At 42.1% G+C, this 12,717-nt stretch overlaps 1 protein-coding gene across 6 annotated transcripts in view; it reads left to right on the top strand.

The window, feature by feature from the left end:
• The first annotated feature begins 339 nt into the window (after positions 1–339).
• CCDC57 (coiled-coil domain containing 57) overlaps positions 340–12,717 on the top strand; it is a 185,889-nt gene continuing 173,511 nt past the window's right edge. For all 6 annotated transcript variants that reach the window (XM_077166276.1, XM_077166275.1, XM_077166274.1 and 3 more), the window contains exon 1: positions 340–441. In XM_077166276.1, coding sequence (XP_077022391.1) covers positions 396–441 — 46 coding nt within the window. In that variant the 5' untranslated portion in view covers positions 340–395. The remainder of the gene's footprint in view (positions 442–12,717) is intronic.

Genomic DNA, 12,717 nt, shown 5'->3' with positions numbered 1-12,717 from the left:
CACCCGGCTCGGAAAGCTCATAAGCTCCCCTTGGGGTTAGGAGAGCCGCCGCCGGGGGACCTGGCGGAGGGAGCGAGTGTAGCCCCCGGGCTCTCCCGGCGGCCGAGCCCCCGAGCCCCGGAGCTCCTTCCCGGGCTCGCCCAGGGGTAGGTGGAGAGGCCGGGGCCTGCAGCGAAGTGTCGGAGGTTCCACGGCCCGAAGAACCCGGCAGGGTTGGGTTCGGCCCCTCCCCATAGGCCCCCTCCTGGTCGACTGCGCCCCGCTCCCCCACGGACTCGTCGGCGCCTGCGCGCGGGAGGGCGCCGGAACCCGGGGCCCGGACCTAAGTTTCCCCTCGGCGGGACCCGAGCGCTGTACCGAGCGCGCCCTGGGCTGGGCGGGCCGACGGGATTGCTATGGCGACGCGGCGACGCTGGGAGCCGCTCGGGGCTGGCATTCCGGGTAGGACCCGGGTCGCGGGACCCCGGGCGGGAAACTTGGGAGGGCGCGGTGGGGAGAGGCGCAGGGCGCCGACCCGCCCCCCTCTCGGCCCCGGCCGGTCCTCGCGGCTCGTGACTTTCCGTGGAAATCCGGCGTTGGCGCCTCAGCGCTTGATCCCCTCGGGCCGAACCCGAGGACTTGCCGTCACCCGCCGAATGGGGGTGATCGTTCTCAAACTGCTGGGACGGGCTTGGCCCGCGCGAGGCGCCTCGCCGTCTTTCTCCCCGCGGCACCGCCGGCACTCCTCCCTGCGTTGACGCGGTGAGGCGGGACGACCGGGCACGACCCTCCCGGGGCGCCAGGCCCCTCTCTCGGGCTCTGCTTCCATGGCTGGGCCTGGGGCCTGATGAGCCGGGCTCCGAGAAGGGACACCTCCCCGCGGCCCCCAGCCAGGAAGGAGGGATTCGAACCTCGGCGCTCCGGCTCCCCGGGTTGATTTTTTCGTTTGTTTGGTTTTTTAAAGGTGCAAAAACAGTACAGAGAACTCGCCTGTCCCTTTTACCAGGTTCCCCAAAACAAACCCGGACATCAGCATTGGCAGAGTGCAGTAACGGTCCGGGATCCTGCACCCCATTCCGCTGCCTCCTTTTGTTGTTGTTCTTTAATCTGGGTCAGTTCCTTGGGCTTTCTTTCATGACTGAAAGGTTTTAAGATATGAGGTTTTTGAGAGAAAGGAAGGTAGACGAAATGATTTTAAGTGAGCGTGGTTTATTGGCTGCGCTCTCGGGCAGAGCTCACCGAACCCAAGTTGGAGTGAGGTGAGTCCGCGCACGGCTTTGGCGAGTGCAGTTTTTAAGGGCAGGGGTTAGGTGATGACATGAAAGGGGCGGCACATTAAACTAAGGAGTATTATGCTAGTGGGCTGAGCAGCGGGCGGTCAGATGTCCGTGGAGCAATGAGTGAGCCGATGTTTGCTGCGTAAAGATCTTTGTTGTAACAGTTCACCTCCGGTTCCGAAGTGACTTCATGAGTCCAGCCATTGAGCCCTCCCGTATTCCCCCGACCTAACAATGACCTTGACGTTTTTGAAGGGTTCTAGCCAGGTATTTTATCGAATGCCTTGCAAATGGAGTTTGTCTGATGTTTCCCCAGGGTTAATGTAAAGTTCTGTATTTTTGGAAAGAAAAACCTCAAAATTGAAGTTGTATCCTTCAGGCTGGTGATGCAGGGTTGTCCCTTTACTGTCTTGATAAAAGTGGTGTCTGCCAGGTTTCTCAATTGTAAAGTAACTATTTTAACCTTGCAAATAAGAAGTGTCTCGTGTTTGTTTGCAGGGATACGTTGAGACCTGTAAATATCATTTCTACAACTGGTGTTAGCATCCTTAGGTGAGTCTTGCCTGAAATGTGGTATTTGCGAAGTGGTGGTTTTCTATTTCCATCATTCCTTCCACATTTATTAGTTGGAATTTTATTGTAAGGAAAAACTTCCCTTTCTCCTTCCCTTATCTATTTATTTAGTTTTTTTTTCCATGTTAGTATGCACTCATATATTTTTACTCCATGGGCTATACTCTTTCATGATTGTTTATTTATTTATTTTATTTTTTATTTTTTCCATTTAAAAGAGGGATCACTTTGTTTATTCAGGAAACCCCCACCTTTTCATTTACGTAGATTAATAAGTTTCATTTGGGGGGATTAATAAGTATAAGTTTTTTAATTATACAGCTTGATTGCATTATTATTTTTTTATTAATTAAAAAAAATTAACACAACATTTAGAAATCATTCCATTCTACATATGCAATCAGTAATTCTTAATATCATCACATAGATGTATGATCATCATTTCTTAGTACATATGCATCGATTTAGAAAAATAGCAAGACAACAGAAAAAGAAATAAAATGATAATATAGAGAAAAAATAAAAATAAAAAATACAAAAATATATAAGAAAAAAAACAACTATAGCTCAGATGCAGCTTCATTCAGTGTTTTAACATAATTACATTACAATTAGGTAGTATTGTGCTGTCCTTTTTTTTTTTTTTTTTTTAGAAATTATACCATTCTGCATATGCAATCACTAATTCTTAACATCATCACATAGATGCATGATCATCATTTCTTAGTACATTTGCATCGGTTTAGAAGAACTAGCAATATAACCGAAAAAGATACAGAATGTTAATATAGAGAAAAAAAATAAAAGTAATAATAGTAAGAACAAAACAAAACAAAACAAAACAAAACAAAAACCTATAGCTCGGATGCAGCTTCATTCAGTGTTTTAACATGATTACTTTACAATTAGGTATTATTGTGCTGTCCATTTTTGAGTTTTTGTATCTAGTCCTATTGCACAGTCTGTATCCCATCAGCTCCAATTACCCATTATCTTACCCTGTTTCTAACTCCTGCTGAACTCTGTTACCAATGACATATTCCAAGTTTATTCTCGAGTGTCGATTCACATCATTGGGACCATACAGTATTTGTCTTTTAGTTTTTGGCTAGACTCACTCAGCATAATGTTCTCTAGGTCCATCCATGTTATTACATGCTTCATAAGTTTATCCTGCCTTAAAGCTGCATAATATTCCATCGTATGTGTATACCACAGTTTGTTTAGCCACTCGTCTGTTGATGGACATTTTCGCTGTTTCCATCTCTTTGCAATTGTAAATAACGCTGCTATAAACATTGGTGTGCAAATGTCCGTTTGAGTTTTTGCCCTTAATTCCTTTGAGTAGATTCCCAGCAATGGTATTGCTGGGTCGTATGGCAATTCTATATTCAGCTTTTTGAGGAACCGCCAAACTGCCTTCCACAGTGGTTGCACCATTTGACTTTCCCACCAACAGTGGATAAGTGTGCCTCTTTCACCGCATCCTCTCCAGCACTTGTCATTTTCTGTTTTGTTGATAATGGCCATTCTGGTGGGTGTGAGATGATATCTCATTGTGGTTTTGATTTGCATTTCTCTAATGGCCAGGGACATTGCGTATCTCTTCATGTGCCTTTTGGCCATTTGTATTTCCTCCTCTGAGAGGTGTCTATTCAAGTCTTTTTCCCATTTTGTAATTGGGTTGGCTGTCTTTTTGTTGTTGAGTTGAACAATCTCATTATAAATTCTGGATACTAGACCTTTATCTGATATGTCGTTTCCAAATATTGATTCCCATTGTGTAGGCTGTCTTTCTACTTTCTTGGTGAAGTTCTTTGATGCACAAAAGTGTTTAATTTTGAGGAGCTCCCATTTATTTATTTCCTTCTTCAGTGCTCTTCCTTCAGGTGTAAGGTCCATAAAACCGCCTCCAATTGTAAGTTTCATAAGATATCTCCCTACATTTTCCTCTAACTGTTTTATGGTCTTAGAACTAATGTTTAGATCTTTGATCCATTTTGAGTTAACTTTTGTGTAGGGTGTGAGATATGGGTCTTCTTTCATTCTTTTGCATATGGATATCCAGTTCTCTAGGAACCATTTGTTGAAGAGACTGTTCTGTCCCAGGTGAGTTGGCTTGACTGCCCTATCAAAGATCAAATGTCCATAGATGAGAGGGTCTATATCTGAGCACTCTATTTGATTCCATTGGTCGATATATCTATCTTTATGCCAATACCATGCTGTTTTGACCACTGTGGCTTCATAATATGCCTTAAAGTCAGGCAGTGCAAGACCTCCAGCTTCGTTTTTTTTCCTCAAGATGTTTTTAGCAATTCGGGGCACCCTGCCCTTCCAGATAAATTTGCTTATTGGTTTTTCTATTTCTGAAAAATAAGTTGTTGGGATTTTGATTGGTATTGCATTGAATCTGTAAATCAATTTAGGTAGGATTGACATCTTAACTATATTTAGTCTTCCAATCCATGAACACGGTATGCCCTTCCATCTATTTAGGTCTTCTGTGATTTCTTTTAGCAGTTTTTTGTAGTTTTCTTTATATAGGTTTTTTGTCTCTTTAGTTAAATTTATTCCTAGGTATTTTATTCTTTTAGTTGCAGTTGTAAATGGGATTCGTTTCTTGATTCCCCCTCCGCTTGTTCATTGCTAGTGTATAGAAATGCTACAGATTTTTGAATGTTGATCTTGTAACCTGCTACTTTGCTGTACTCATTTATTAGCTCTAGTAGTTTTGTTGTGGATTTTTCCAGGTTTTCAACGTATAGTATCCTATCGTCTGCAAACAGTGATAGTTTTACTTCTTCCTTTCCAATTTTGATGCCTTGTATTTCTTTTTCTTGTCTAATTGCTCTGGCTAGAACCTCCAACACAATGTTGAATAATAGTGGTGATAGTGGACATCCTTGTCTTGTTCCTGATCTTAGGGGGAAAGTTTTCAATTTTTCCCCATTGAGGATGATATTAGCTGTGGGTTTTTCATATATTCCCTCTATCATTTTAAGGAAGTTCCCTTGTATTCCTATCCTTTGAAGTGCTTTCAACAGGAAAGGATGTTGAATCTTGTCAAATGCCTTCTCTGCATCAATTGAGATGATCATGTGATTTTTCTGCTTTGATTTGTTGATATGGTGTATTACATTAATTGATTTTCTTATGTTGAACCATCCTTGCATACCTGGGATGAATCCTACTTGGTCATGATGTATAATTCTTTTAATGTGTTGTTGGATACGATTTGCTAGAATTTTATTGAGGATTTTTGCATCTATATTCATTAGAGAGATTGGCCTGTAGTTTTCTTTTTTTGTAATATCTTTGCCTGGTTTTGGTATGAGGGTGATGTTGGCTTCATAGAATGAATTAGGTAGTTTTCCCTCCGCTTCGATTTTTTTGAAGAGTTTGAGCAGGATTGGTACTAATTCTTTCTGGAATTTTTTTTTTTTTTTTCAAAGCACACTTCAACAAGTTTAGTTACAGAACAGATTTCAGAGTTTGTGATGGGCTACCATTCCACTATTTCAGCTTTTTCCTTCTAGCTGCTCCAAAACTCCGGAGGCTGGAAGGAATAGTAACATACTGATTCAGCAGTCATACTCGTTTGTTAAATCCTACTCTCTCTGTAGGATCCTCCTCCTTCTCCTTTGATCCTTCTCCCAGTCTATAGGGATCTTGAAGCAATGCCCGTTCTGACTTTTTCATGCTGAAAATGGGTGTCGGCGCTAAAAGATAAGAGGGTGGAATTAATTGATAATCTTGGAGAAGCTGGTCCCTCTGGGTTTCAGGATTTATCCAGCCCAGGAACCCTCTGGAAATGATAGATTCCAGGAAAGCAAACTTAGTGCATTAAACCTCTATAGAGCCTCAGTCTGAGCCCTCGGTGTTCTTAAGAGCCAACAGGAGTGATGTTGTTTGGAGTTTAGCAAACCATGGCTGATACGCAGTATCTAATGAACCTTACATAAGGGTAACTTCCAAAATAGCCTCGTTCCTCTATCTGATCTCTCTTAGACACCGATGCCTTGTTTTAGTACACTTCTTTTCCCCCATATTGGTCAGGAAGGCTTTGTTAATTCCACGGTGCCAGGACCAGACTCATCCCTGGGAATCACACCCCACGTTGCCAGGGAGACTTTCACCCCTGGATGTCATGTCCCACGTAGGGGGGAGAGTAATGATTTTACTTGTAGTCTCTCTCCAGTTTTATAAACGATGTTTGAAAATCTCCAAAATAAAAAGGTTAAGAATAACAATTTAATCAAAGGATTATAGGGAGCAAGAATGGAAAAAGAGAGAGCAGTGAGTTGGCAACCAGTGAGGAGAGCCTGGTCGGAGAGGGGGGTGGTCAGCGAGGACAGAGAGAAGAGGGGTGCTAGATTTCCATTGCTACCATAAGAAATGACCACAAATGTAACAACTTCCAACACCCACAGGTTATCTCACCATCTCTGTGGATCAGAAGTCTGGGCACAGCCTGGCTCCCCCAGGTCCTGGGCTCAGGACCTTACAAGGCTGAAATGAAATGATAGCGTCAGCTGGACAAAAACCACATAACCATCTTCATCAACACAGAAAAGGCATCTGATGAAGTCCAACACCACTTCATGACAAAAATTCTCAACAGACTAAGAACAGAAGGGAATTTCCTTTACCTGATAGAGGGCCTCTGTGAAAAACCCACAGCAAACATCGTGGGTTTCAACATCATCAATGGTGAAAGACTGAGCACTTTCTCCTTAAAATCAGGAACAAGACTGGGAAATCTGCTCTCGCTACTTCTTTTTTTTTTTTTTTTGCTTTAATTATTCTTTTTTTTTCTTTTAAATTTTTTTATTAATCAAAAAAAAGAAAAGAAATTAACACAACATTTAGAAATCATTCCATTCTACAAATGCACTCAGTAATTCTTAGTATCATCACATAGATGTATGATCATCATTTCTTAGTACATTTGCATCGATTTAGGAAAAGAACTAGCAAAACAGCAGAAAAAGATATAGAATGTTAATATAGAGAAGAGAATTAAAATAATAATACTAATAATATATATATATAAAAAGGAAAAAGAAAAAAAACAAAAACAAAAGATACAAACACACAAACAAACAAACAAAAAACCATTATTTCAGGTGCAGCTTCATTCAGTGTTCCAACCTAGTTACATTACACTTAGGTATTATTGTGCTGTCCATTTTTGAGTTTTTGTATCTAGTCCTGTTGCACAGTCTGTATCCCTTCAGATCCAATTACCCATTATCTTACCCTGTTTCTAACTCCTGCTGGTCTCTGTTACCAATGATATATTCCAAGCTGATTCTCGAATGTCGGTTCACATCAGTGGGACCTTACAGTATTTGTCCTTTAGTTTTGGGCTAGACTCACTCAGCATAATGTTCTCTAGGTCCATCCATGTTATTACATGCTTCATAAGTTTAGTCTGTCTTAAAGCTGCATAATATTCCATCGTAGGTATACGCCACAGTTTGTTTAGCCACTCGTCTGTTGATGAACATTTTGGCTGTTTCCATCTCTTTGCAATTGTAGATAATGCTGCTATAAACACTGGTGTGCAAATGTCCGTCTGTGTCTTTGCCCTTAAGTCCCTTGAGTAGATACCTAGCAGTGGTATTGCTGGGTCGTAATCCATTCTGCCATTCTATGTCTTTTGATTGGGAAATTCAGTCCATTAACTTCTGGTGTTATTACTGTTTGGATAATATTTTCCTCTACCATTTTGGCTTTTGTATTATGAATATCATATCTGATTTTCCTTCTTTCTACACTTTACTCCATACCTCTCTCTTCTGTCTTTTTGTATCTGACTCTAGTGCTCCCTTTAGTATTTCTTGCAGAGCTGGTCTCTTGGTCACAAATTCTCTCAGTGACTTTTTGTCTATAAATGTTTTAATTTCTCCTTCATTTTTGAAGGACAATTTTGCTGGATATAGGAGTCTTGGTTGGCAGTTTTTCTCTTTTAGTAATTTAAATATATCATCCCACTGTCTTCTAGCTTCCATGGTTTCTGCTGAGAAATCTACACATAGTCTTATTGGGTTTCCCTTGTATGTGACAGATTGTTTTTCTCTTGCTGCTTTCAAGATCCTCTCTTTCTCTTTGACCTCTGACATTCTAACTAGTAAGTGTCTTGGAGAACGCCTATTTCGGTCTATTCTCTTTGGGGTGTGCTGCACTTCTTGGATCTGCAAATTTAGGTCTTTCATAAGAGTTGGGAAATTTTCAGTGATAATTTCTTCCATTAGTTTTTCTCCTCCTTTTCCCTTCTCTTCTCCTTCTGGGACGCCCACAACACGTATATTTGTGCGCTTCATATTGTCATTCAGTTCCCTGATCCCCTGCTCAAGTTTTTCCATTCTTTTCCCTATAGTTTCTGTTTCTTTTTGGAATTCAGATGTTCCATCCTCCAGTTCACTAATTGTAGCTTCTGTCTCTTTAGATCTACCATTGTAGGTATCCATTGTTTTTTCCATTTTTTCTTCTTTGTCCTTCACTTCCATAAGTTCTGTGATTTGTTTTTTCAGATTTTCTATTTCTTCTTTTTGTTCAGCCCATGTCTTCTTCATGTCCTCCCTCAATTTATTGATTTGGTTTTTGAAGAGTTTTTCCATTTCTGTTCGTATATTCAGCATTAGTTGTCTCAGCTCCTGTATCTCATTTGAACTATTGGTTTGTTCCTTTGACTGGGCCATATCTTCAATTTTCCGAGCGTCATCCATTATTTTCTGCTGGTGTCTGGGCATTTGATCAGATTTCCCTGGGTGTGGGACCCAGCTGGTTGAAAGCTTTTTCTGTGAAATCTCTGGGCTCTGTTTTTCTTTTCCTGCCCAGTAGGTGGCGCTCGTGGCGCTCGTCTGTCTGCACGGCAGTCGGCCCGGGAAACCGCGCGTGGAGGCGGGGGTCGCTGGCCGCCGCGGCTTGGAAGAGTGCCGGTCCTAATTGCCCAGCTGGCCCGAAACGCCAAGCGTGATGGGAGGGCCCCGCTATCCAATGTTCCCAGTCAGACCGGGGAGCCACGTGCGTGGAGGGGACCCCAGTCGCCAGCCGCCCCGGCCGGGAAAACGCGCGCCCCTCGGGTATCTCACCGCAGCAGATTCTCCCTGCCCGTTCAGCTGTTCCAGAATGGGGTACGCTGTCTTTTTGGTCTCTGTCGTGACTCCGGGAGCTGTTTCGTATTGTTTCTGTTTCTTTAGTTGCTTTTCTGGAGGAGGAACTAAGACCCGCGCGTCTTACTAAGCCGCCATCTTCTCCGGAAGTCCTTTCTGGAATGTTTGATAGAATTCAGATGTGAAGCCGTCTGGTACTGGACTTTTCTTTTTAGGAAGCTTTTGAATGACTGATTCAATTTCTTTACTTGTGATTGGTTTGTTGAGGTCATCTATGTCTTCTTGAGTCAAAGTTGGTTGTTCATGTCTTTCCAGGAACCCGTCCATTTCCTCTAAATTGTTGTATTTATTAGCGTAAAGTTGTTCATAGTATCCTGTTATTACCTCCTTTATTTCTGTGAGGTCAGTAGTTATGTATCCTCTTCCATTTCTGATCTTATTTATTTGCATCCTCTCTCTTCTTCTTTTTGTCAATCTTGCTAAGGGCCCATCAATCTTATTGATTTTCTCATAGAACCAACTTCTGGCCTTATTGATTTTCTCTATTGTTTTCAATTTCATTTATTTCTGTTCTAATCTTTGTTATTTCTTTCATTTTGCTTGCTTTGGGATTAGTTTGCTGTTCTTTCTCCAGTTCTTCCAAATGGATAGTTAATTCCTGAATTTTTGCATTTTCTTCTTTTCTAATATAGGCATTTAGGGCAATAAATTTCCCTCTTAGCACTGCCTTTGCTGTGTCCTATAAGTTTTGATATGTTGTGTTTTCATTTTTATTCGCCTCGAGGTATTTGCTAATTTCTCTAGCAATTTCTTCTTTGACCCAGTCGTTGTTTAGGAGTGTGTTGTTGAGCCTCCACGTATTTGTGAATTTTCTGGCACTCCACCTATTATTGATTTCCAACTTCATTCCTTTATGATCCGAGAAAGTGTTGTGTATGATTTCAATCTTTTTAAATTTGTTAAGACTTGCTTTGTGACCCAGCATATGGTCTATCTTTGAGAATGATCCATGAGCACTTGAGAAAAAGGTGTATCCTGCTGTTGTGGGATGTAATGTCCTATAAATGTCTGTTAAGTCTAGCTCATTTATAGTAATATTCAGATTCTCTATTTCTTTATTGATCCTCTGTCTAGATGTTCTGTCTATTGATGAGAGTGGTGAATTGAAGTCTCCAACTATTATGGTATATGAGTCTATTTCCCTTTTCAGTGTTTGCAGTGTATTCCTCACGTATTTTGGGGCATTCTGGTTCGGTGCGTAAATATTTATGATTGTTATGTCTTCTTGTTTAATTGTTCCTTTTATTAGTAGATAGTGTCCTTCTTTGTCTCTTTTAACTGCTTTACATTTGAAGTCTAATTTGTTGGATATTAGTGTAGCCACTCCTGCTCTTTTCTGGTTGTTATTTGCATGAAATATCTTTTCCCAACCTTTCACTTTCAACCTATGTTTATCTTTGGGTCTAAGATGTGTTTCCTGTAGACAGCATATAGAAGGATCCTGTTTTTTAATCCATTCTGCCAATCTATGTCTTTTGATTGGGGAATTCAGTCCATTGACATTTAGTGTTATTACTGTTTGGATAATATTTTCCTCTAACATTTTGCCTTTTGTATTATATATATCATATCTGATTTTCCTTCTTTCTACACTCTTCTCCGTACCTCTCTCTTCTGTCTTTTCATATCTGACTCTAGTGCTCCCTTTAGTATTTCTTGCAGAGCTGGTCTCTTGGTCACAAATTCTCTCAGTGACTTTTTGTCTGAGAATGTTTTAATTTCTCCCTCATTTTTGAAGGATAATTTTGCTGGATATAGGAGTTTTGGTTGGCAGTTTTTCTCTTTTAGTAATTTAAATATATCATCCCACTGTCTTCTAGCTTCCATGGTTTCTGCTGAGAAATCTACACATAGTGTTATTGGGTTTCCCTTGTATGTGATGGATTGTTTTTCTCTTGCTGCTTTCAAGATCCTCTCTTTCTCTTTGACCTCTGACATTCTAACTAGTAAGTCTCTTGGAGAATGCCTATTTGGGTCTAATCTCTTTGGGGTGCGCTGCACTTCTTGGATCTGTAATTTTAGGTCTTTCATAAGAGTTGGGAAATTTTCAGTGATAATTTCTTCCATTAGTTTTTCTCCTCCTTTTCCCTTCTCTTCTCCTTCTGGGACACCCACAACACGTATATTTGTGCGGTTCATATTGTCCTTGAGTTCCCTGATACCCTGTTCAAATTTTTCCATTCCTTTCCTGATAGTTTCTGTTTCTTTTTGGAATTCAGATGTTCCATCCTCCAAATCACTAATTCTATCTTCTGTCTCTTTAAATCTATCATTGTAGGTATCCATTGTTTTTTCCATCTTTTCTACTTTATCCTTCACTTCCATAAGTTATGTGATTTGTTTTTTCAGTTTTTCTATTTCTTCTTTATGTTCAGCCCATGTCCTCTTCATGTCCTCCCTCAATTTATCGATTTCATTTTTGAAGAGGTTTTCCATTTCTGTTCGTACATTCAGCATTAGTTGTCTCAGCTCCTGTATCTCATTTGAACTATTGGTTTGTTCCTTTGACTGGGCCATATTCTCAATCTTCTGAGCGTGAACAGTTATCTTCTGCTGCTGGCGTCTGGGCATTTAGTCAGATTTCCCTGGGTGTCGGACCCCACAGGTTGAAAGATTTTTCTGTGAAATATCTGGGTTCTGTTTTTCTTATCCTGCCCAGTAGGTGGCGCTCGTGGCACACGTTTGTCTGCGAGTCCCACCAGCAAAAGGTGCTGTGGGTCCTTTAACTTTGGAAAACTCTCGCCATCCAGGAGGTTCGCCAGCCGAAGCGGCTTGGAAGAGTGCCAGCCGGCCCGGGGTCCAAACGCGGGGAGGGTCGCTGGCCGCCACAGCCCGGGAAAGCGCCCGTCCGAATTTCCTAGTCGGCCCGGGGCGCCAAGCTTGGCGGGAGGGTGCCAGCTGCAGCGGCCCGCCCGGGAGAGTGCACGTTCCTGGGGAGTCACGGGTTTGGAAGGGCCCCCCCCTTCGCCATTCTCCGCAGCCTGGGGATTTCCGATCCAATTCTCTCAGTTGGTCCGGGGGGCCTCGCGTGGTGTGGGTGCCAGCCGCCGTGGTTTGAGGGGACCGCCTGTCCAATTCTCCCAGCCGGCCCGGGGAGGGGGAAGGGAGTGATTCCGGCTGCTTGCCGCCCCGCCCGGTGAAGCCTGCGCCCCTTGGCGATCTCACCAGAGCGGGTTCTCTCAGCCAGCCAGCCGTTCCAGGATGGGCTACGCTGTCTTTTTTATCTCTGTCGTGGCTTTGGGAGCTGTTCTGTATCGTTTCTCATGATCGTTTATTTTTAAAAATAATAACTGTTCTAGTGGGTGTGAAATGGTATAACATTGTGGCTTTGATTTGCCTCTCCCTAATTGATGTTGAGTATCTTTTCATGTACTTATTGGTGTATTTTCTCTGGAGAAATGTCTGTTCAAGTCCTTTGCCCATTTTTTAATTGGGTTGTCATTTTGTTGTCGAGTTATAGGAGTTCTTTATATATTGTGGGTTCTAGACCTTTATCAGTGTTCTAGTTTGCTAGCTGCCAGAATGCGATATACCAGAAATGCTTTTTGAAAGGGGAATTTACAGGTTGTTAGTGAACAGTTTTTAGGTCATGAAAATCAAGTCTATAGAAATGTCCAGTCTAAGGCTTCCAGGGAAAGATACCTTGATTCAAGAAGGCTGATGTAGATCAGGGTTTCTCTCTCAAGTGGAAAGGCACGTGGCGAACA

The sequence above is a fragment of the Tamandua tetradactyla genome, chromosome 6, assembly GCF_023851605.1.
Source record: "Tamandua tetradactyla isolate mTamTet1 chromosome 6, mTamTet1.pri, whole genome shotgun sequence".
NCBI classification, from domain to species: domain Eukaryota; kingdom Metazoa; phylum Chordata; class Mammalia; order Pilosa; family Myrmecophagidae; genus Tamandua; species Tamandua tetradactyla.
The sequence above is the reverse complement of the archived record's forward strand: the minus strand, read 5'-3'. Positions and strand labels throughout refer to the sequence as shown.